Raw genomic sequence first — 24,197 nt, 5'->3', positions numbered from 1 at the left:
CAGAAGGTAGGGCAAGAACTAATGGGCATAATCTGCAGCAGGGAGATTTAGGTTAAATATTAGGAAATTCTTTCCAACTATAAATATTGTTCTGTAATAGGCCTCCAAGGAATCCCCGTCATTGGAAGTCTTTAAAAACAAGTTGGACAAACACCTGTCAGGGATAGTCTAGGTTTACTTGGTCCTGCCTCAGTTCAAGTGGCTGGGCTAAATAACCTCTGGAGGTCCCTTCCAGCCCTACATTCCTATGACTGTATGACATTAGGGGTCGGAGGCTGGGCTACTCTCCTGAAATTCTGTTGCAGGGGGTTGCCTTTCTAAACTTTCATGTGGGAGCCTAAATGCTTTTGTGGGGGGGAAGGAACTCCACCTCCATGCAAAATACTATTTAGTAGTGATATAATAAAATAGTCTGCTTGTTTATTACATTCACACCTCTAATACACAAACTGGAGCAGTTGCTCTCCTCATATGCCCTTCAATAGAATGAATAGATGAGAGTGCATTCCTAGAGCAGTGCGTGGGCAGGATGATGGCAAAATGCTGACAGAAGGCAGCAGCAAGCGCCAAGATGTGTACATAACAAAGTCTCTTGTTCTGCAAAAGAATTAGTATATCCGAGTAAGTGATAAAACAGGAGAATTACATACGCATTATGAAAATGATTTGTAGATGTCACTAGTAACTTAATTCAGGGGAAATGAAACTTTTAAAATATGTTTTTCAAGCTAACTCTGTCCTTTTAAACCACTTTAGTATTGCATTTAAGAGGTGTTGTATGCTAAAAATAGGATGTAGTATGCAGATAGGAACATGGTCTTGTGTACCCACCTTTTTGTTCATGCTGTGTTGATATAACCAAATCTGTGGGTTACTAGCAAAAATTAAACTACTCTCATCTCTACTTAAAACATGTCTTAAGCAAGCCAATGGGGGTGCCCACTTTGATCTGATCCTTCAAAATGCTACTGGTTTACATAAACTGAAGCAAATTCTGCTTTGCACTAATTAAAGGGTTGGTATCATCATTTTTGACTTTCTGTAAACCAATAAATTTCATAATCTCTCTCTCTCTCTCTCACACACACACACACACACACACACACACACACGTAAAAGGCAGTTAGTCTCCTTTTTTCTTGAAAGAAAACTTGCAGTTTTCTGGTCCTATAGAAAGTGAGCTGGTTTGCAGGAGAGAATGCTTCATTAATTTCAGCAGCAGCAAATAGATATTCTGTGCCTTTTCTTGCTGAATGTGTGCATGAGTGTGACAGGTAGAGAAACAACATTTCTTGTTGCTCTTCTGTTGACCCTGTTGCTTCTGGCTAGATTCCCCAAATGCATGCAGAGGAGACTCAGCCTCCAATCTCAGTTCCGTGGTATGGAGTCCGGTCTCTCAGCGGACTCCTAGATTCTTCCCCCAGCCAAGAGGAGGGAGGGAAGAATGTGTTCTATGCATCCTTGTCCATGAGGACAAACAATTGCCTTGTGTTGTCAGTGACAGACAGGAATGTATGCAACATACCATTTTTGTCAGACCAACCTGGTAGAGAGCACTGTCTGACCTTGCCAGTGACATCTAACTGAACTACAGTTTATCCTGATATTTGCCCACAAGAGAGAAATAATATCATTTAATTGCTTCATATCTGCTTTCTCTGTTCTTGATCAAGTACCATTTCGGACACTGTGTTGAGTAAGGCATGATACACAAATGTAGCCATGACTATCATGGTGTACATCAAGTTTGCACATAACCTAATTTACACCTCCTACTTTAATGAAAGCCTCTCATAATTTAGACCCTCCTTTGTTGTCTAGCTTAGAAGCACTAAACTAGTTTAAAAGAACTAAATATGATTGATAAAGCCTTACTCATTGATATAATGATTTATTGTTTAAATGTTTTGTACATTAATTGAGTAAATGTAACATAATTATTCATAAATGTAATAATAATTCATAATTATTACAACAATTACATAAATTGTTTAAAGAAACATTTATACTTATGACAATCACATAAGCCTCATATTCAATCTGTAAAATGTTTTCATAGAATTATAGAAATGTAGGGCTGGAAGGAACTTTAACAGGTCATTAGGTTCAGCCTCCTACACTGGGGCAGGACCAAGTAAGCCTAGATAATCAGACTGGTGTTTGTCCAACCTGTTCTTAAAAACCTCCAATCATGGGAATTCCACAGTTTCCCTTGGAAGCCTATTCCAGAACTTAACTAGAATTTTTTTCCTAATATCTAACCTAAATCTCCCTTGCTGAGGATTAAGTCCATTACCACTTGCTCTAGCTTCTGTGGATATGGAGAACAACGGATTACCATCCTCTTTATAACATCCCTTAACATATTTGAAAACTTATTAGGGCCCTCCCTCAGTCTTCTTTTCTCAACACTAAAAGTGCCCATTTTTCAACCTTTCCTCATAGTCATGTGGCTAGGGTGAAGAAAATACTTCTATTTTCATTGTAAATAAAGGTCAAATTTTTGTCTCTCTTTCATTCCTTTTTATAAAGCTTTACTGTTTTCAAATTCTGTGTATTTCACTGAATAGCTTTGGGCACACACAGCCAGCATATAGTGGGTTGAAAACCAAAAGTCTATAATAAAGCACTTTGAGAGCTTTTTACTGCTTTGTTGTAGCATCTCTGATTCTAGATTGAATGTTAGAACATTATCAAAATGTAGGTCTGTATGCTATACTTACTGGAATAATGCTACTGTTAGTTGTATTTCCTTAACTACTGTTTTGCTTCAGTGCAGATAAACCATTGCTAAAGAAGCACACTAAATTAAAACTGGGAAGCTTGATGAAAGGAATAGATAGATAGATCAGTGATTAGCAAAGCTCTTTGCATATAAATCTCTGTGTACTGGTAATTGGACTAGAAATCTCACTGAAACAGACTTTGCAAAATCTCCAGAACATCTTAGTTCAACCAGATCAGAAACCTCATGACTTTTTTCAGTTCTCCACAAATATTAATATTTATATTTGTGTCATATTCTGGCTGGACTCCTGAAAAGAGTACCAGCAGAGACAGGTATTTTAATAATTGACATTAAAACCTTATTGAAGAACAATGAAGATAAAATCTAATCGTAGTTTGATATTTATATATCTAATATTATCAGGTATTATGGATAACACCTGTATGTGTATATTCAGCAACTCCAGACTTTGTATGCCAGTCTGTCAGATATATTAGCTTGCAAGACTTCTATCTGTGTATGGCTAAACAGCTTCTTGGGTCTCTCTTTTGTGCTCTAAGGCTAGCTCATACAAATTACAAATAAAGTTGTTGTTGTTGTTGTTTGTTGGTTTGGGGGGGTAGGGCTGCTCATTTGCAGTTTGTTCTACTTGATGATAAAGAATTTGCTTATTACAGGATAATAGATTAATTGGTGAATTCAGAAATAAACCAGTTTTAAATTCATGGAAAAAACATTACGTCTCCCTCCCACCTCAATTATTTATAATGTACATAGAGGTCATTTAAGCCTCATAGCTCACATTCTGGAGATTAGCCAACTTGAATTCCAAAGATAAATTTTCCAAGGATATACTTACTCTGTAAATTCATTAAAGTGATTTTTTTTTAAAAAAAAGATCAATGTCTTTGGCATGTACTATCTTTTAATTTCAAATGTCTTCCTTCCTCAGTAGAGCTGGGCAAATTTCTTGGAGCAAATAGTTTTTGATAAACATAGTCCCCTTTTTCCCTTTGTGAATTATCTACAAACAGGTTTGTGGTGTTTTACAGATTTGTTTATTATTCCCTGAAATGTTTGAACAAAAAAATTGTACACTGTAGATTGTGTGTGGAAAAAATCACAAGCATATGCTTTATTAGTTTGTGGGTTTTTTAGCTACTCATTCTGTGTAATTGCTCACCTATGTCAGATAGTTGTGTTTCTGTTTTCTTATTGGATGACTTAAGCTTTATGGAAAAAAAGGATAATTCCCTTATCTTTCAGTGAGTTATCTTTGAGCTACTATAATTCTAATCTGTTGTGTGAACAATAAATAAGAGATTTTCAAAATGACCATGAGAGAGGACTTTTGGTGTAAATACTCTTGGGACTATTTATCCATGTTAGCACTTGCAACACTTTTGCTCTCCATGAACATTCTTGCAAATAAATGCTTGCTTACTGGAATCTTTGCAAATAATAAAAGAAAAGCAGTCCCTAAATAACAACAAAGCAATTGGTTTTATTTGTATGAATGATTATGAACACATTTTTGCTCTATTTGCCCAGCTCATCTTAATGCTTTTAATCTTCAAACCTCTCTATAAATTTACTGACTTACTAATAAATCAGCATAACAGTGCTGTGAGATAGGTGATATTAATTTTATTGTACAGGTGGGTAACCTAATGAAGTGGTATTAATTACCTTGCCTAAAACCACACAGCGAATCAAGAATATAAGAATTGAGATTAGAACTCAGTAGTTCTTACATCTCAATTCTATGCTTATAGTACTAGACCGGCAGTGGGCCACATATTTAAAGGGAGTTAGGAGCCTTTAAAAATCTGGGGTATGGCTCTTGTTCTATAAAACATACTATATTTTAATAGAAGTTCATAATTACCCATAACAGTATGAGTTGAAAGTGCATGGTATCTCTGAAGCAGCACAGGAAACTCTAGCATCACACTGTTAAACAATAGAATATCAGTTGAAATGTATTAAATTTTTTGAATGTTTTTCTACATTTTCAAATATATTGATTTCAATGACAATACAGAATACAAAGTGTACACTGCTCACTTTATATTATTTTTGTTACAAATATTTGCACTGTAAAATGATAAATGAAATAGTATTTTAGTTCACCTCATACAAGTAATGTAGTGCAATCTCTTTATCATGAAAGTGCAACTTACAAATGTAGATTTTTGTTACATAACTGCACTCAAAAACAAAACAATGTAAAACTTTAGAACCTGCAAGTCCCCTCAGTCTTACTTCTTATTCAGCCAATCACTAAGACAAACAAGTTTGTTTACATTCACGGGAGATAATGCTGCCCACTTCTTATTCACAATGTCACCAGAAAGTGAGAACAGGCATTGGCATGGCACTTTTGTAGCCAGCATGCAAGGTATTTACGTGCCAGATATGCTAAACATTTGTATGCCCCTTCATACTTCAGCCACCATTCCAGAGGACATGTGTCCATGCTGATGATGCTCGTTAAAACAATAATACATTAATTAAATTTGTGACTGAACTCCTTGGGGGAGAATTGTATGTCTCCTGCTCTGTTTTACCTGCATTCTGCCATATATTTCCTGTAGGGTGACCAGACAGCAAATGTGAAAAATTGGGACGGGGGTGGAGGGTTATAGGAGCCTATATTAGAAAAAGACCCCAAAATTGGGACTGTCCGTATAAAATCGGGACATCTGGTTGCCCTAATTTCATGTTATAGGCATCTCGGATGATGATTCAGCACATGTTGTTCATTTTAAGAACACTTTCACTGCAGATTTGACAAAACGCAAAGAAGGTACCAATGTGAGATTTCTAAAGATAGCTACAGCACTAGACCCAAGGTTTAAGAATCTGAAGTGCCTTCCAAAATCTGACAGGGACAAGGTGTGGCGCATGCTTTCAGAAGTCTTAAAAGAGCAACACTGCGATGCAGAAACTACAGAACCCGAACCACCAAAAAAGAAAATCAGCCTTCTGCTGGTGGCATCTGACTCAGATGATGAAAATGAACATGCGTCAATCTGCACTGCTTTGGATTGTTATCCAGCAGAACCTGTCATCAGCCTGGATGCATGTCCTCTGGAATGGTGGATGAAGCATGAAGAGACATGAATCTTTAGCACATCTGGCATGTAAATGTCCTGTGACGCTGGCTGCAACAGTGCCACGTGAATGCCTGTTTGCACTTTCAGGTGACGTGAACAAGAAGCAGGCAGCATTATCTCCTGCAAATGTAAACAAACTTGTTTGTCTGAGCAGTTGGTTAAACAAGAAATAGGACTGAGTGGACTTGTAGGCTCTAAAGTTTTACATTGTTTTATTTTTGAATGCAGTTATTTGTTGTACAAAATTCTACATTTATAAGTTCAACTTTCATAATAAAGAGATTTGCACTACAGTATTTGTATTAGGTGTATTGAAAAATACTGTTTCTTTTGTTTTTTACAGTGCAAATATTTGTAATAAAAATAAATATAAAGTGAACACTGTACACTTTGTATTTCATGTTGTAATTGAAATCAATATATTTGAAAATGTAGAAAACGTCCAAAATATTTAAATAAATGGTATTCTATTATTGTTTAACAGTGCGATTAATTTTGATTATTTTTTGTAATGGTTTGATAGCCCTAATTATTTTTTTAATCTCAGCCGGGAAATGAAGGATGAATTGGCTTGGCGCTTACATGTACCTTATTACCAGTAAGGATGTTGTTGTTACCCATGTTATTGTGATAAGGCTGCATGTGGAAATTTTACTGCTGCCCATATTGTATCAGTCTGGTGACTAAGTAGAGGGCTTCATTCTTCATTGCTACCAACCTGCCACTTTTCATGAGCCCTAATTTTCTTAAAAGTACTACATTAAATTCTGAATAGGAAATTTTATTAAAAAAAAGTCTTTATATGACATATTAAGAAATTAGTCTGCCTGTACTCTCTTGTTATATTGTGAGTGCTTCATCATCCACTGTTAGTCATATGAGGTTTCAAATTAATAAGTACTTTAATGCTTTGGCAGGGTTTCTTTACAATTGCTGCAGTAGTTATTCATGTTTTACATCATTTGTTTGTTATTTCAGCTACTTTGAAGGAACTCATATCTCAGACTATGGTGCGCTGGGCTCAGGAAGACCAGATCCAAGATCCAGAATTAGTCCGGATTATGTTCAACCTACTTCGTAGGCAATATGACAGCATCGGTGAGCTACTGCAGGCTCTGAGGAAGGCCTACACTATTAGTGCTGCTTCTGTGCAGGATACAATCAATTTACTAGCAGCACTAGGCCAGATTCGCTCCCTTCTCAGTGTCAGAATGGGAAAAGAAGAGGAATTGCTTATGATTAATGGATTAGGGTATGGAATTAACATCATTTTATTTTTAAGTATTGAGTAAAGGTTTGGTAATGGGATGCAGAGCCTTTCATTTCTAGGTCACTGGCTTTAGTCTGACCCAGGTAGTGTCTGAATGTCATTACTCTACTGTTATGTAGTTATTCTGCAGCCTATGAGAAATTAGCTGGTGGTCTCATTCCAGTTCCTCAAAGGCATGTGTCCATATCACAAAATCCACCACTACCACAGCTGGTTTCAGTTGGCTCCTTAGCTGCCAATTTGAATGTATAGGCCAAGACTACCAAGGATATTATAAAGACTGAACTTTGTTTTCATACCAAAAACAGCCCCTCTGGATCAGGGTGGCAGTTAATAAAAGTAATAGTGAGATGCTGAAGCTTTGGCTGCTGATCCCCCACATTTTACCAGCTTTGTGGATAAGTAAAGGATTTATATCTCCATTGGTGTCAATCCAGAGGCTTTCATGAACTCTAAATTGACTTCACTTTATTTTATTTTCATTTTATTAAGTTTAAGTGAAAAGTCATTGCTCAAGAAAGACTGTCTGATATCTTTGTAGCAGGCAAGCCTTCATTAGATATTAGGTTGAAACCCAAAAAGCCATCTCAGTAATGACCGACCACATTTGAATCAGAAGACTAGGTAGTATTGACAGTGAACCCTTTATAAGATTATGTTTTTGAGAGACTAACCTGGAGCATTCCCTAATAAAATGAATACATTTCTGCTCCACCTCCATTATAAAACCACCTCTCTTAAGCAATTGATTTTTGTGGGTCCCTGCCTTGGCCACTTTAGACAAATTTCATTGTAGCCTGGGCCTATTGTTGTAGTCCTACATGTGTGTGACTTACTCTGTGTGCATACAGGTCACATATATTTTAAGTAAGAAATGAAATAAGAATATTTTAGATTTTAAAAATTAGAAAGTCAATTGAATGAAAATATTTTATTTAGAGAAAGAAAGCAAGATGATGGTCCTAATGTTTCTGAATAGTATCTTCCAAGACTCTTCGTTAGGCAAGAATTGATACAAGCTGAACATGGTGTTTCTTTCCCTTACAACAGATGTAAAGTTTTCCTTTACCTTCTGTCTGGTTATTATTATTATTATTATTATTTTATTCTGCAAAGAAATTGTTCTTTTTGTTGCATTTAGCAATTCATTATATGGTATCTAGCAGATTACTGTAAGACAGTGGTTCCCAATTTGGCCCTGATCCTGCACCATTAAAGTCCATGGGCACTTTGCCTTTGATTTCAGTGAGCCTGGATCAAGCCTTTTGGAAATTGAAGTTGCCAGTAGCCCTTTTTGGAAGAGGTAGATCATGTCCTACTCCTATTCCCAGTCTTCTATGTTCCTCTAAAGCAGGTTTTTTTTACTGTTTTTTCTAAAATGCCAGCAATATCCAATGGGCCATTGCATCTCCAGGAAAACTATTGTGTCCTATAAAGTGTCGTGAGAGCTAGGATATGTATGAAGAGGACTCAAAGTAAAAATGTTAAAATATCCCCGCTTAAGGAGGCTGTACAAAATGTATTCCAAATGTACTGCACTCCGAAAGCATCTTCCCTTAAAGTACCTCAAAGTGTTACAAACATTAATGATGTAAACTTCAGAAACACCACTGTGAGGTAGGTAAGAACTATCAATTCCATTTTACAAATGTGGCAGAAACAAGAATAGAACCACGGTTCTTGACTCACGATCGTGTGCTTTGACCATTATACAATGTGTCTTTTCTTCAAGGAGACCAGAAGTAAAAATTGTTTAAAGCAGTGTTTCAAGTTGGAATCAGCATATTAGATGCATAATATTTCATATCAAATTAAAGAAAACTGATGCCAAATAAGAAAATGATTAATGTGTGAGAAGTGTCAAACATTTCCACTATTGTGGTAAAAACTCAGAGCTGAAAATGATCATTTTGTAATGACTCTTGAAATATGAATAATGCTATCCACTGAAACACATATTCTGTATTTCTGAAATATCTGTTTTGATAATTTAAATGAAAATATGATTTTTTTAAATGCATTATTGACTTTCCCCCCAATTTAGGGATATAATGAACAACAAGGTGTTTTATCAGCATCCTAACTTAATGAGAATCCTTGGTATGCATGAGACAGTTATGGAAGTGATGGTAAATGTGCTTGGAGGAGATAAATCTCAGGTAATTTCCCAAGTATTTTATCATTAGTTTTATCTCTTGAACATCAGCAAAAACCTATTAAGATGTGTAATAGGAAGCAGTCACAGAGAAAGAAGGATGTTGTTTATGGGCTATGCATACCTGTATTATTTATCTAAGTGGGATGACATCAGATATGAATTAATGTTAAGAATTGAAAGTAATTCCTTGTGATAATATAAGAAAGCTGACTAACATTATAGAAGATGATCTGCTAGGTTTGATATGAAAAACTATATCATAATGACAGGTTTCAGAGTAACAGCCGTGTTAGTCTGTATTCGCAAAAAGAAAAGGAGTACTTGTGACACCTTAGAGACTAACCAATTTATTTGACCATGAGCTTTCGTGAGCTACAGCTCACTTCATTGGATGCATGAAGTGAGCTGTAGCTCACGAAAGCTTATGCTCAAATAAATTGGTTAGTCTCTAAGGTGCCACAAGTGCTCCTTTTCTTTGTATCATAATGTACAATCCTCTTTTCATATAGTTCCATCTTTAGGAATAATGCATTCTGAGTGCTTTACGGAGGTTTGTTACTATGTAAAGCTAATTTTTATATGTTTGTATGTAACTGAATGTCCTTGTAGACTAAGTAGCCTTACACAGGATAAAACATAAAACATGTACAACTGGTAAAGGGCTGCACTGCTAACACTGAAAGCAGCTGCACGATGGGGTTAATTAAAACAGTCTTAATTTTGAATTTCCAAATTCCATCTATTTGTAGGATTGTGTCTCTGCCATAATATTATTGTAAAGCGGTGTTCTCTTGGTTTTTTTTTTTTTTTTAAATTTTGTGGTAGCAAATATTTCACTCAAGCATATGGTGTATATGTATAAACATATAAGCAATGTGGCCTAGGGAATAAAAAGCACTGGATTGGGACTCAGAAGACCTGTATTCTATTCCCAGCTCTGCAGCTGGCCTGCTGGGTGACCTTGAGGAAGGCACTTCCCCTCCCTGTGCCACAATTTCCCCATCTATAAAATTAAGGACATAAGATTTATAATTTAGAGGGGTCTTCTTTTCTGCTCACAAATTATATCCAACTATTTGTAACTATTTGACAAGTCTGTTTTGCAAACAGTGCACTTCTAATGTAAATACTCAAATTCTTGCTAAGATTTTTAGGCATTTTTTTCAGTGAATGTTCTTGAAAATAAAAACTTGCTGCCTAAATATATGCAAAGAAAATGGGTCTTGAGTACTAATGAAGTAAATTTGCAGGTTTTATTCTCAGGATATTTGCATTTTAAAGTTTTTATTTTTGTTTGTTTGTTTTAGTCACCTAACACTAGTCAGGACCTCACCTTTGCTTCTTATCTGAAAGATAGCACTTCCAATAGCACAAAGTCCTCTGGCACAGTATTGAGGCATTGATTCATTTAATTGGGAACAAGGAAAAATAGAGAGAGTGGTATGGCCCACATAGACCTTTGTTAAAGAGAACATCAATCCAGTGACTTATTGCTGAGGTTCTCAACCTTTCTAGACTATTGTACCACTTTCAGGAGTCTAATTTGTCTTGCATACCCCCAAGTTTCACTTCACTTAAAAACTACTTGCTTACAAAATCAGACATAAAAAGACAAAAGTGTCACAGTGCACTATTACTGTGAAGGTAATTACCTTAAAAATTGCTTACTTTCTCATTTTACCATATAATTATAAAATAAATCCATTGGAATATAAATATTGTACTTACATTTCAGTGTGATACTTGAGCCTGTTTTTCACTTGTGAGCCTTATCTGAAGCCCAAGCTGCAGGCAGCAGGGCTGAAGCATGTAACTTAGCTTTGCGGGGGCCCCTGTTGCATGGGGCCTGGGGCGGTTGCTCTGGTTGCCACCTCCTAATGCCGATCCTGCACTTGTGATCCCCCTAAACCTGTCCCAAGATCCCACTGTGAGCTGCAGCCCCCACATTGAGAAACAGTGATCTAGATTGAGTACTCCCTGGAAAACCTCTGCGTACCCCTGGTTGAGAACTCCTTATTTATTGTATCTCTGCATCAAATAAAAGCATAGTGGGAGCCCAAGTATATTTTCAATATTTTGCTTAGCAGGTAGGCTGTCATTGTAAGAAACCTAAAATGATGCATGTCACTGTATGGAATACGTAACACAAGTTATGAAAAGATCTAAAGAAAATTGAGGGAAAACAAAATTGTTGCTGGCAGTTATTAGAAGGTGATCAAGTCATATCAAAGACTTCACAGGAAAGCTGAAGGCTTCACTTACACTGATGTCCTCCACAATTATTAGTTAAGGTAGTTTTTTGTTTTATTTTTTTATAAAAAGAAAGGGAAAGAAGTCAAAATCTAAGGCCCAGGAGAGCAAGAACTGTGGTTTTTAATTGTGGAAAAAATAAAGATAGTGAGAAATATAATCCTTACATCTTTGAAACAAGCAAGGAGAATGCAGAAATCATTCATCTATTCAGGAGCCCTAAAGGGAGGGGATATGTCACAGATAAGGACTGCCATGTATTGTGGGAGACAAGGGGGTGAGGTAATATCTTTTATTGGACCAACTTCTGTTGGTCTCTCTCACCAACAGAAGCTAGTCCAAGAAAATATATTACCTCACCCACCTTGGCTCACATATATCCTAGGACCAACACAGCCACCACTACACTTCATATATGTATTGTGGGAGTCGTGCTCTACTAGCTTGAGGCAATAAGCAAAACGTGCCAGCTTAATAAACTAAAAGTCTCAGACTGCTGTTAAAACATTGATTTTGTCAGTGCAAGCAAATTCAGTGGGAGGACTTTGGGAGGTAAGCCATGAAACTTGTTAGATAGTGCAGTATGTTGGCTTCTATCTGATCTTTGCTAGACTCAGAGTTTGCCAAAATGCAGCTTTTTTTTTGGATGCCATTGCTAGTGGCTGAGATAGATACAATTTTGAATAACACGCAGTCAGCTTTGACAGTAGTTGCCCAGTTATCCACCCATGAATTATGTAAATATGTTTACACCACCTCTGATGGAAACCATATTTGACATTTGGAAGCCCCCCTTGTGACATCTGAAACAAAGATGTAGAAACATGACCATCTTTTTTTTTTTTTTTTACCTATTCCATCTCTATGACAAAACTCATTCTACCCATTTTTGAAACCAACCCAAGTGGTGATGCCTGTGGAGGGCCACATTTCCTGGCTTTATAGGTGTATGTCACACAAACATAGGATCTGATTCTGATCTTGTGCTGGTTTTTTATAAGTGAGAGGAGAATCAAGGTGCGGGAATGCTCAAAAGGTTACATGTTAATGGATTCCAGTGTGCATGCATTGCAAAATATACAGTATTCAAGATGGTTCGGCAGATCCTCAGTTGGTGTACATTGTCATAGCTCCATGAAGTTAATGGAACTTTGACCATTTACAGCAGCGGCAAATCAGCCCCTGCAAAACTCTGCATGTGTTAAAAGAATTTGTTTTAACTGCCAGTATCACACAATATGTTGTAGACATAACTTTAGGAGACTAACTGATCAGTGTGGTATTTTGCTGCCTGCCCATTGAAAAATATAACTGTTTGCTTAGTATAACAGCTGTAGAAGATCAATGTATTAAGCTGACAGTGGGAAAGAAGCTAATGGTTTCTGGTATTGACCAGACTTGCCCTGTAAGTTGGAGTCTTACTGTTCTCATGCTTTTACTACCAGATAGAGCTGTATTAGTACTTCAGAGTTTTCACCTCAGTAATTACAGTACATGCATAATAAACATGAGATTTTCATGTGGCTTTGATAAAGAATAAATTAAAAAAATCATTCTGGAACACAGACTTGATGCCAACAGGAAAAATGTCATTAGGGACAAAAAGGCAAGTTTTTCCGAGTTTGTTTCCCCTAGGAAAATATTTTTGACCATTTTTATAACGATGTTCTTTATTTTATTTTTCAGTAACAAAGTAACAATTCCTCACCTACAGAACTATTTTTCATTTTCACAGATGCAACCCCCCAAAATATTAAATGTCGTCATGAGCATTTAAAAAACCCCAAATTTATATTTTATGTATTGCTTCATAAGTAGTGGGAATTTTTTCACAGTTCTATCATCTGATGAATAAGGGTCTTACTTGTTGAAAAGAATCACCATCAATTTTTAGGAATATGCACATTGGTTATTAAACAAACCCCTGAATGTTCTAGTTCCAATGCTCACAATCTGCTGTTATTACTTCTGAATATTATTGACTTAGTCCGAGCCTATTATTTACCTGAACCATGAACAATAGGTGGCATTGAAGAAACACTGCTGCCTCCATAAATATTAGCAGCAATGTTGTCACTTTGTCACAACCACAAGAAATAAAATAAAAGTTAAACTAATTAAATATATATATTATATTGCGCCCTGAAAAAGAATGAATTCCAGTGATGCAGGCCTCCAGCCGTGTGTGTCCTGCTGCTGGCCCTTAAAAGTTCAGATAGGGGAGGGGTATGTCTGCAAGAATGGTGCAGAATGGCTGCTGCTTTGCACCTAGGGTTGCCAGCTGTCTAATGGCACAAATCCAAACGCCCTTGCCTCACCCCCTTCCCTCACCCTTCCCCAAGGCTCCATCCCTACTCACTCTAGCCCCCCTCCCTCCATCGTTCACTCTCCCCCACCCTCATTCACTTTAACAGAGCTGGGGCAGGGGGTTGGGATATAAGACAGGATGTGGTCTCTGTGTTGGGGGGTGGAGCCAAGGGGTTTGGAGTGTGGGAGGGGGCTCTGGGCTAAGCCTGTGGGCTCCAGGTGGGATTTTCAGTGTGTGAGGGGGCTCAGAGTTGAGACAGGAGGGTTGGGGTGCGGGAGGAGGTTCGAGCTCTGGTAGGGAGTTTGGGTGCAGGAGTGGACTGGGATGGGGGTTGGGGTGCAGGAGGGGGTGCAGGGCGCAGGCTCTGGGATAGAGTTTGGATGTAGGAGGGGCTCAGGGCTGGGAGTTTGGGTGCAGGAGAGGGTTCAGGGTGCAGGTTCGGGCTGGGTGGCTCTTACCTCCGGCGGCTCCTGGAGGTGACGGCATGTCTGGCAGTGGCTCCTAGGCTCAGGGGTGGCCAGGTGGCTCTGCATGCTGTCCCTGCCTGCAAGCACTGCCCCTGCAGCCCCCATTGGCCACGGTTCCCTGATCCCGGCCAATGGGAGCTGCGGAGTCGGCACAAGGGATGGGGGCAGCGTGAAGAGACCCCCCCTGGCCGTGCCTTTGTCTAGGAGCTGCTGCCGGACATGCACTGCTTCTGGAAGCAGACGGCAGAACTAGGGCAGATAGGGAGCCTGCCTTAGCCCCCACTGTGCCACCTGACTTTTAGTGGCCTAAAATCCTCTGGATTGACTTTGGTAGCCCCTGGGAGATTGAGTCCAATTCTGGGAGACTCCCAGACAAACCAGGAGAATTGGCAACCCTATTTGCACCCTGGAAGTGACTGCATAACGAATGACCATATATTTGTGTTGGACACAAAATTGAGTAGAAGAACATTTTTAAGGTTGCAAAGTCAAATGCTCAAAAGTCAGGAAATGCCAGAGTTAAGATTGCCTGTGCAACCTGAATTTGTCCCTCTCGTGCGTAAGCATTACAATACAGCCATTAATTACCTGATCACATATTATATTTTTCCTCTAAACAGCTGCTTCTTTCAGTGCACAGAGAAGACCTGCTCTGGAGATAAATCAGGGTTGCTTAATAAAGAAGGCTATCTACAGCATACCTGCTTTATTTGTGTAGTGAATGAGTCAGGGGGCTGCAGGAAGAGAAAAGAGGGTCTTATGGTTAAGGCAGTTGAAAACTGTCCTGGAGAATTGAATTATATGGAATCATAGAATATCAGAGTTGGAAGGGACCTCAGGAGGTCATTTAGTCCAACCCCCTGCTCAAAGCAGGACCAGTCCCCAGTGTTTGACCCAGATCCCTAAATGGCCCCCTCAAGGATTGAACTCACAACCCTGGGTTTAGCAGGCCAATGCTTAAACCACTGAGCTATCCCTCCCCTGCCTCTGCTACAGAGCAGCTATGTGATGCTAGTCATGTCACTTAAAAACTTGTCTCAGATTTTCTCTAAGTGTGTGTTTCTTATTTTCTGGGTGCCTGACTTGAGACCCTAAGGTCTGATTTGCAGAAGTGTTGAGCATTTAAGCAGGTGATACCATCCCTGTCAAAATCTTTCCCACCACACATTGCTTTCCCCGGTCCAGGTAGGAGGAGGGGTCAGAAACTCTAAGGAGTTAGCACTTTTGGGGAAGTAGCGGCAGCATGGTAAGCCAAGAACAACAGGAAACTGGATGCAGGGAGAGAACCTCAGGAAACTGTGTGTAGAGTAGGGTCTCCAATTTTGGTTGGATATATTCCTGGAGGTTTCATCACGACACAATCTTTAATTAAAGATTGATCTTTAATTCCTGGAGACTCCAAGACAATCCTGGAGAGTTGGCAACCCTAGTATACAGGAGGCTGCAGTACAAGTCAGAGGATCACGAATGGAACAGAGAGTTACTGCTGGACATTGCAGCTGGGAGCAGGTCTGTGCAGGAGTGGGTTGGAAGTCAGTACAGTGGAGCTCCAATAAGAGACACACTGCTAACGATCATAGCCGGGAAACTCCTCTCTGCTTTGAACAGATGCCTGGACTAGTGAGGGAACCCTAGGCACTGGGCCTGAAGAGCTCTAATCCTTCACTGGGCTGCCCTCAGGAGCCCACATAAGAACCACTTTGTCATTCTTTGAGCTGTAAATGTTTAAGCCACTGTTCAGAGGGTATTTACTGTTCCTAGGGTATTTCCCTTTTTTGTCCGTCCTAGTAAAATACCCTTTCACTTCAGTCAGATGGCTGAGTGGTTACTAGGACCCATCAGCACTAGTGCCCGCAGGGTATCCCAGCTGAAGCACCTTCAGTGCTTGCCTCCAACTCACAGTACACCTGGCATGCTACCCATAGATGTTTGGTGTACCACAACACTGGACAGCTATAATATTTACAACTCACAACTACAAGTGAAGTCAGTGGAAGCTGTACTTTGAAATATTAGTACTATATAATGCTTAATACTCTGAAAAATCAGGTCCTAGGTATGTCAGTTTGGGCACCCAAAATTAGTGGGAAAATTTTGACCTTAGCTTGCCTGGGTAGGTCTACACTGCAATTAAACTTCCACAGCTGGCCTGTGTCAGCTGACTCGGGCTTGCGGGACTCCAGCTAAGGTGCTATTTAATTGCAGTATAGATGTTCAGGCTTGAGCCCGAACCTAAACATCTACACTGCAATTAAACAGTCCATTAGCATGAGCCCCATGAGCCTGAGTCAGCTGACATGGGCCAGCCATGGGTGTTTAACTGCAGTGTAGACCTACCCTGTGTGCTTCAGTTCCCCATCTGTAAAATGGGGATCATGTTATCTTGTGCCTCACAGGGGTCTTCTGGAAGTAAATCGACTAATGTTTTTGAAGCACTCAGACGCTACACCCATGAGGTGGTTAATAATTCTCTCTTTACAGCAGGGTTTGAATGGTGTGCAGTAAATAAGGCATGGAGCTCCACACTGAACAATAAAGATAAAACAAAACATTCAATATGTGCTCATTAAGTGAACACCGTCCATCTTGTGCATTGAATGAGGCAGGGGTCCTGTGGCTAAAATACTATGTGATGATGTAATAAAAGACACATGCAAGATAAGGATCTTAGAATCATATAATAGAATCATAGAATATCAGAGTTGGAAGGGACCTCTCTGGAGGTCATCTAGTCCAACCCCCTGCCCAGAGCAGGACCAATCCCCAACTAAATCATCCCAGCCAGGGCTTTGTCAAGCCTGACCTTAAAAACTGCTAAGGAAGGGGATTCCACCAGCTCCCTAGGTAATGCATTCCAGTGTTTCACCACCCTCCTAGTGAAAAAGTTTTTCCTAATATCCAACCTAAATCTCCCCCACTGCAACTTGAGACATTACTCCTTGTCCTGTCATCTGCTATCACTGAGAATAGCCTAGATCCATCCTCTTTGGATCCACCTTTCAGGTAGTTAAAAGCAGCTATCAAATCCCCCCTCATTCTTCTCTTCCGTAGACTAAACAATCCCAGTTCCTTCAGCCTCTCCTCATAAGTCATGTGTTCCAGACCCCTAATCATTTTTGTTGCCCTTCGCTGGACTCTCTCCAATTTTTCCACATCCTTCTTGTAGTGTGGGGCCCAAAACTGGACACAGTACTCCAGATGAGGCCTCACCAGTGTCGAATAGAGGGGAAAGATCACGTCCCTCGATCTGCTGGCAATGCGCCTACTTATACATCCCAAAATGCCATTGGCCTTCTTGGCAACAAGGGCACACTGTTGACTCATATCCAGCTTCTCGTCCACTGTCACCCCTAGGTCCTTTTCTGCAGAACTGCTGCCTAGCCATTCGGTCCCTAGTCTGTAGCGGTCATTGGATTCTTCCGTCCGAAGTGCAGGACTCTGCAGTTGTCCTTGTTGAACCTCATCAGATTTCTTTTGGCCCAATCCTCCAATTTGTCTAGGTCCCTTTGTATCCTATCCCTGCCCTCCAGCGTATCTACCCATCCTCCCAGTTTAGTGTCATCCGCAAACTTGCTGAAGGTACAATCCACACCATCCTCCAGACCATTAATGAAGATATTGAACAAAACCAGCCTCAGGACCAACCCTTGGGGCACTTCGTTAGATACCAGCTGCCAACTAGACATGGAGTCATTGATCACTACCCGTTGAGCCCGACAATCTAGCCAACTTTCTACCCACCTTGTAGTGCATCCATCCAGCCCATACTTCTTTAACTTGCTGACAAGAATACTGTGGGAGACCATGTCAAAAGCTTTGCTAAAGTCAAGGAATAACACATCCACTGCTTTCCCTTCATCCACAGAACCAGTTACCTCATCATAGAAGGCAATTAGATTAGTCAGGCATGACTTTTCCTTGGTAAATCCATGCTAACTGTTCCTGATCACTTTTCTCTCGTCTAAGTGCTTTAGAATCAATCTTCTGTCAACCTAGCTGCTTCTACAGTGGGAGCTAGGTCAACCTAACTACGTTGCACTGCATTTTTCACAGCCCTGAGCTATGTAGCTGGGTCAATCTAATTTTCAGGTGTAGACCAGGCCTAAGATTGCACTGGCAACCTTAATTTTGGAATTTCCTAACTTTTACCATATTTTTTCTATGTAATAATGTATAAACACTGTAGTCTGTGATGCACTTTGGGATGCAGAAATGGTTGTTCATACACCATCTTCTTTCACTCCCGTATAGCCCTTTGCAATTTCCTGAAGCTCTGCAGAATGACTTATATCATCATTTTAGGCTTGCTGTTAAAGTGAACCTAAGAGAAAGGTGCAAGGAAGTCTTTTTTTTTTCCCCCAGAGTAACTGGGGTTAAGGCATGCATATAAGAGCCACTGACTACATTGGTCCTGTCATAATAATTTCTTGTTAGGCATACATGAAGAGGAATTTGTGCAGCATTGGTAATTAATATATTTTTTTGCTTTGTCAATTTTCTTCTTTAGCAGATCGCTTTTCCTAAGATGGTGGCAAGCTGTTGTCGGTTCCTGTGCTACTTCTGTCGAATCAGCCGCCAAAACCAAAAGGCCATGTTTGAGCATCTAAGTTACTTGCTGGAAAACAGCAGTGTTGGGCTTGGTATGTCATGTAACTAACTGCTGAAACCAACTCCCATGGATATTGCAATATCGCAAGACTGCTGTCTGACTTGTTTATCAAGCTGAGGCATGGTATTGTGAGGACCTCTTTGAAGTTTAAATACAATTATTGGATTAATGTTAATGAAAAACATAGTTTTCTATCTTTCTATCATTAGAGTTCTGTGAATTGGATTACAAACAGAAGAATCTTAATCTGGGTTATTTAAACATAATGAAAGAATTAGGAAGAAAACCATATTACTTGATGCCCCTTACCTTTGATACAGTTATTTCTGGAAATTAAAGATTTAATTTAACCCCCATAATAATGCTGGTGTCTAGACGGCCAACTAAATGAATGGTTAGGAAGGTACATATATATCTATATCTATATATTATATTATTATTTAAAAACTTAGTAATGCAAAGATCCTTCCCTGAAGTGCAACCATATGACTTGAAGTTTCATATTCTATCCCCAAAGCCTGGAAGTGCATAGTTCTTAATTTTAGTGTGCCTTAGAATTGTGTGGCCCAAGAAAAAACGACTTTCTTATTACCAACCTAAGAGTATAACAAAAAAATAGTAGGTGATTGTCAGACATGAAACACAATGTTCCAACAAGGTATACACATTTTTAAACTTTTGAGTTGATCTTTTGATAGCACTTAATTCCCTCTAGAGTTATAGAATGAAAATTTTCCCTCTGCTGAGGACATATAACATGTATTCAATTTCTCTAAAGTTCACTGTTTTTATGAGTTGTTATCCCAGGCTGCTTTGGCTGTGTCTTTAAAACAGCAAAGCAGTGTATGTAGGCCCTGAATCCGCACAGAACTTAAGCATGTGCTTAAGTCCATCCCTACTCAGTAAAGCACTTAAGCTTTGCTGTGTTGAGTTGGGACTCTAAAACATACTGTAAATGAATATATTTGAGTATGACCTAGATTACAGTGTAACTGCTGCCCTCTGCTGCACAACTTTCATTAGTGCAAACTAAATAATTTTACAAAAAGAAAAGGAGTACTTGTGGCACCTTAGAGACTAACCAATTTATTTGAGCATGAGCTTTCGTGAGCTACAGCTCACTTCATCGGATGCATACCGTGGAAACTGCAGCAGACTTTATATACACACAGAGAATATGAAACAATACCTCCTCCCAGCCCACTGTCCTGCTGGTAATAGCTTATCTAAAGTGATCATCAGGTTGGGCCATTTCCAGTACAAATCCAGGTTTTCTCACCCTCCACCCCCCCACACAAATTCACTCTCCTGCTGGTGATAGCCTATCCAAAGTGACAACTCTTTACACAATGTGCATGATAATCAAGTTGGGCCATTTCCTGCACAAATCCAGGTTCTCTCACCCCCTCAGCCCCCTCCCAAAAACCACACACACAAACTCACTCTCCTGCTGGTAATAGCTCATCCAAACTGACCGCTCTCCAAGTTTAAATCCAAGTTAAACCAGAACATCTGGGGGGAGGAGGGGTAGGAAAAAACAAGGGGAAATAGGCTACCTTGCATAATGACTTAGCTACTCCCAGGCTCTATTTAAGCCTAAATTAATAGTATCCAATTTGCAAATGAATTCCAATTCAGCAGTTTCTCGCTGGAGTCTGGATTTGAAGTTTTTTTGTTTTAAGATAGAGACCTTCATGTCTGTGATTGCGTGACCAGAGAGATTGAAGTGTTCTCCGACTGGTTTATGAATGTTATAATTCTTGACATCTGATTTGTGTCCATTTATTCTTTTACGTAGAGACTGTCCAGTTTGACCAATGTAAATGGCAGAGGGGCATTGCTGGCACATGATGGCATATATCACATTGGTGGATGTGCAGGTGAACGAGCCTCTGATAGTGTGGCTGATGTTATTAGGCCCTGTGATGGTGTCCCCTGAATAGATATGTGGGCACAATTGGCAATGGGCTTTGTTGCAAGGATAAGTTCCTGGGTTAGTGGTTCTGTTGTGTGGTATGTGGTTGTTGGTGAGTATTTGCTTCAGGTTCCAACGCATTATTAAGGATCTACAACCTATCCTAAAGGATGACCCAACACTCTCACAAATCTTGGGAGACAGGCCAGTCCTTGCCTACAGACAGCCCCGCAACCTGAAGCAAATACTCACCAACAAGCAAACAACTTCAAATCCAGACTCCAGCGAGAAACTGCTGAATTGGAATTCATTTGCAAATTGGATACTATTAATTTAGGCTTAAATAGAGACTGGGAGTGGCTAAGTTATTATGCAAGGTAGCCTATTTCCCCTTGTTTTTCCTACCCCTCCCCCCCCCCCCAGATGTTCTGGTTTAACTTGGATTTAAACTTGGAGAGTGGTCAGTTTGGATGAGCTATTACCAGCAGGAGAGTGAGTTTGTGTGTGTGGTTTTTGGGAGGGGGCTGAGGGGGTGAGGGAACCTGGATTTGTGCAGGAAATGGCCCAACTTGATTATCATGCACATTGTGTAAAGAGTTGTCACTTTGGATGGGCTATCACCAGCAGGAGAGTGAATTTGTGTGGGGGGGTGGAGGGTGAGAAAACCTGGATTTGTACTGGAAATGGCCCAACCTGGTGATCACTTTAGACAAGCTATTACCAGCAGGACAGTGGGCTGGGAGGAGGTATTGTTTCATATTCTCTGTGTGTATATAAAGTCTGCTGCAGTTTCCACGGTATGCATCCGATGAAGTGAGCTGTAGCTCACGAAAGCTCATGCTCAAATAAATTGGTTAGTCTCTAAGGTGCCACAAGTACTCCTTTTCTTTTTGCGAATACAGACTAACACGGCTGTTACTCTGAAACCTAAATAATTTTAATTACTATGTATTATCATATTTTTCTCCAGCATCTCCTTCTATGAGGGGTTCCACTCCACTAGATGTTGCAGCTGCTTCTGTAATGGACAATAATGAGCTTGCACTAGCTTTGGAAGAGCCAGACCTGGAAAAGGTAAGTGCTTATTATTAGCTATTTTTATTTTGCTCTATGTTCTTTCTGTCTCCTTCTAGTCAGATCATGCCATAATGAGGTTGGGTTTTGCAATAAAGGTTTATTAATTATTTGATTATGCTGCAACAATCCCTTTCTCATCTTGCAGTAATGTAGGGCAGAGGGGAAATCTTCCTGACTCCTCTTATTTATAGTTATTAAAGGGCAGCGTGATATTAAGGGCAGGCTAACTGCTCCAATTCTATGTTCTTTTTATAGCAAAGCTATGTAACTAGTTATTAAGGGTAGGGTAAAATAAAAGATCTTTAAAAAATAGGTATTGTTTTAAATAGGCATGAGTGAACTGGATTTGCCTGATTTGAAATCCACTTGAATATTGGAATTCTAAAAATTTGAAACTTTATTGGGTTTTGTGCTCCAAAAAGCTGTCTTGGAATTTAAAGTCTTAAACATGCACCAGTAATCTGCCCCAAATTGGAGCAACACACTTTCTGCCTTGTTGATGTCCGGATCCTTAATTACCCTAAATGTCTTTTTTTAAGTAAAATTAAAGCATGCTAGGATTTCATTTCTAATTTCTTCAGTATCCCCTGATTAAATTCCCGAATATTATGTGATCACATTCCACTGTATATTCAGTACATAACTCAATAGAACAAACAAATTACAGACAATGCAGGAAGTTATGTCTATAGCTAAGGCTGCCTGAGACTTCCCATTATAAGTCTCTACTTTCAGGTCTTATAACTTTGCAAAACTAACTATTTGGTTTGAAATTTTCAAACAGGTATATGTCTCAAGCTATTTTTTTTTTTTTCAGTTTTGGCTGAAATGGTCAAGCTGCTTCCCAAATGAGATTTGGGGAAAATACATTGCTTTGTCCTTGTTAAAAATAATAGTAATAATAAATCTTTCAACTATTTAAGCGAGAAACTCTAGTGCCTCCTTGCTTTGAAACAGGGACTTGAAAGTAGGCTGTGATGGGATCACCTTGGTCTCAGGGATATATCATATGTTATCCCTGTGAAAATTCATCCAAATTTGGCCAAGATATAAGCCTCTGAAAAATCACAGTTCGCACCTGCTCAGTGAAGACTTCTTCACCTGCGTGGCTCTACTAATTAGGTGGGTGGCCCTTTATTCTCTTGTGTGCAGCTTCCCAGGTGCACACCTTAGAGGGAACTATCCGCAGGCCACCTGAATGGAGCTTGCGGACCACTGGTGGTCCACAGACTACAGTTTGAGAACCTCTGACATAGACGATAACAGCCTACTGCTATTAAATTACTCTATTAGCTCAAGTGGCAGAGATCTGTGCTGTGGATTGGAAGGTCCAAATCCTACTGATAACCCATGTGGGGGATCAGTGTGATTCCACTTGGTGTAATTTCTGTTGCCTCATTTTGCTTTTTAAAAAAATTAGAAAATTATATGCAAAAATATGTGAAAAGAACATTAAGGTTGTAAAGTCAAGCATTCAAAAGTTAGGAAATGCTAGAGAGGATGGACCATCTTCTGGGAATCAATAAAGATTGTATAATAAATGACATTGTCTATAGGATCCCTGTCTCACTGGTTGCAAAGTTGGAAGGCATGAAGTGAAAATGCAGGAGATTGCAGGAAGAGAAAGGACGGTCTCATGATAAAGGCAGTTGAATGCTGCCCTCCAGAATTGGATTCTATCCCTGCCTTTGCCATAGAGTTCCTATGTGATGCTGGGCAGGTCATTTAAGACCAAATTTCTTCTGTCTGCTTTGTGTTTCTCATTTTCTGGTAGCCCAACTTGAGACCTTTGGGTCCACATGTACAGACGTGCTGAATGCTCACAACAGTAACTGAAGTCGGTTGGAGCTGTGTTTTCAACATATAAAATGCTATAAAATTGCCAAGTACTCTGAAAAATCAGGACTTATGTGTCTCAACATGGGCACCCAAAATTAGGTGACATTTTTGATAATTTTGGTCTTAATCCCTCAGTGGTTCAGTTCCCCATGTGTAAAATGGGGATAATAACACTGCCTCCTGTTACAGCAGTGTTCTGATGATAAATTTATTAATGTTTGTGAACGGTTTAGGTATTAGAACAGGGGTGGGCAAACTTTTTGTTCTGAGGGCCCTAGAACTAGGAACTAGAAATTGTATGGTGGGCTGTGAATGCTCACAAAATTGGGGTTGGGTTGCAGGACGGGGTGCGGGCTCTGGGGTGGGGGTGCGGGTGAGGAGTTTGGGGTGTAGGAGGGTGCTCTGGGCTGGGACCAAGGGGTTTGGAGGGCGGGAGGGAGATCAGAGGTTCAGGAAG

At 39.7% G+C, this 24,197-nt stretch overlaps 1 protein-coding gene across 1 annotated transcript in view; it reads left to right on the top strand.

The window, feature by feature from the left end:
- Window positions 1-24,197, top strand: part of RYR3 (ryanodine receptor 3) — a gene marked incomplete at its 5' end in the record, with an annotated part of 579,989 nt that overhangs the window by 312,538 nt on the left and 243,254 nt on the right. Inside the window, 4 exons of the mRNA XM_084631721.1 lie at window positions 6,826-7,099; window positions 9,162-9,276; window positions 18,811-18,940; window positions 21,795-21,898. Coding sequence (XP_084487847.1) covers window positions 6,826-7,099; window positions 9,162-9,276; window positions 18,811-18,940; window positions 21,795-21,898 — 623 coding nt within the window. The remainder of the gene's footprint in view (window positions 1-6,825; window positions 7,100-9,161; window positions 9,277-18,810; window positions 18,941-21,794; window positions 21,899-24,197) is intronic.

This window comes from Lepidochelys olivacea, assembly GCF_965140295.1.
Source record: "Lepidochelys olivacea isolate rLepOli2 genome assembly, chromosome: 6".
NCBI classification, from domain to species: domain Eukaryota; kingdom Metazoa; phylum Chordata; order Testudines; family Cheloniidae; genus Lepidochelys; species Lepidochelys olivacea.
Note: the sequence above shows the minus strand (reverse complement) of the source record. Positions and strands in the feature narration are given on the sequence as shown.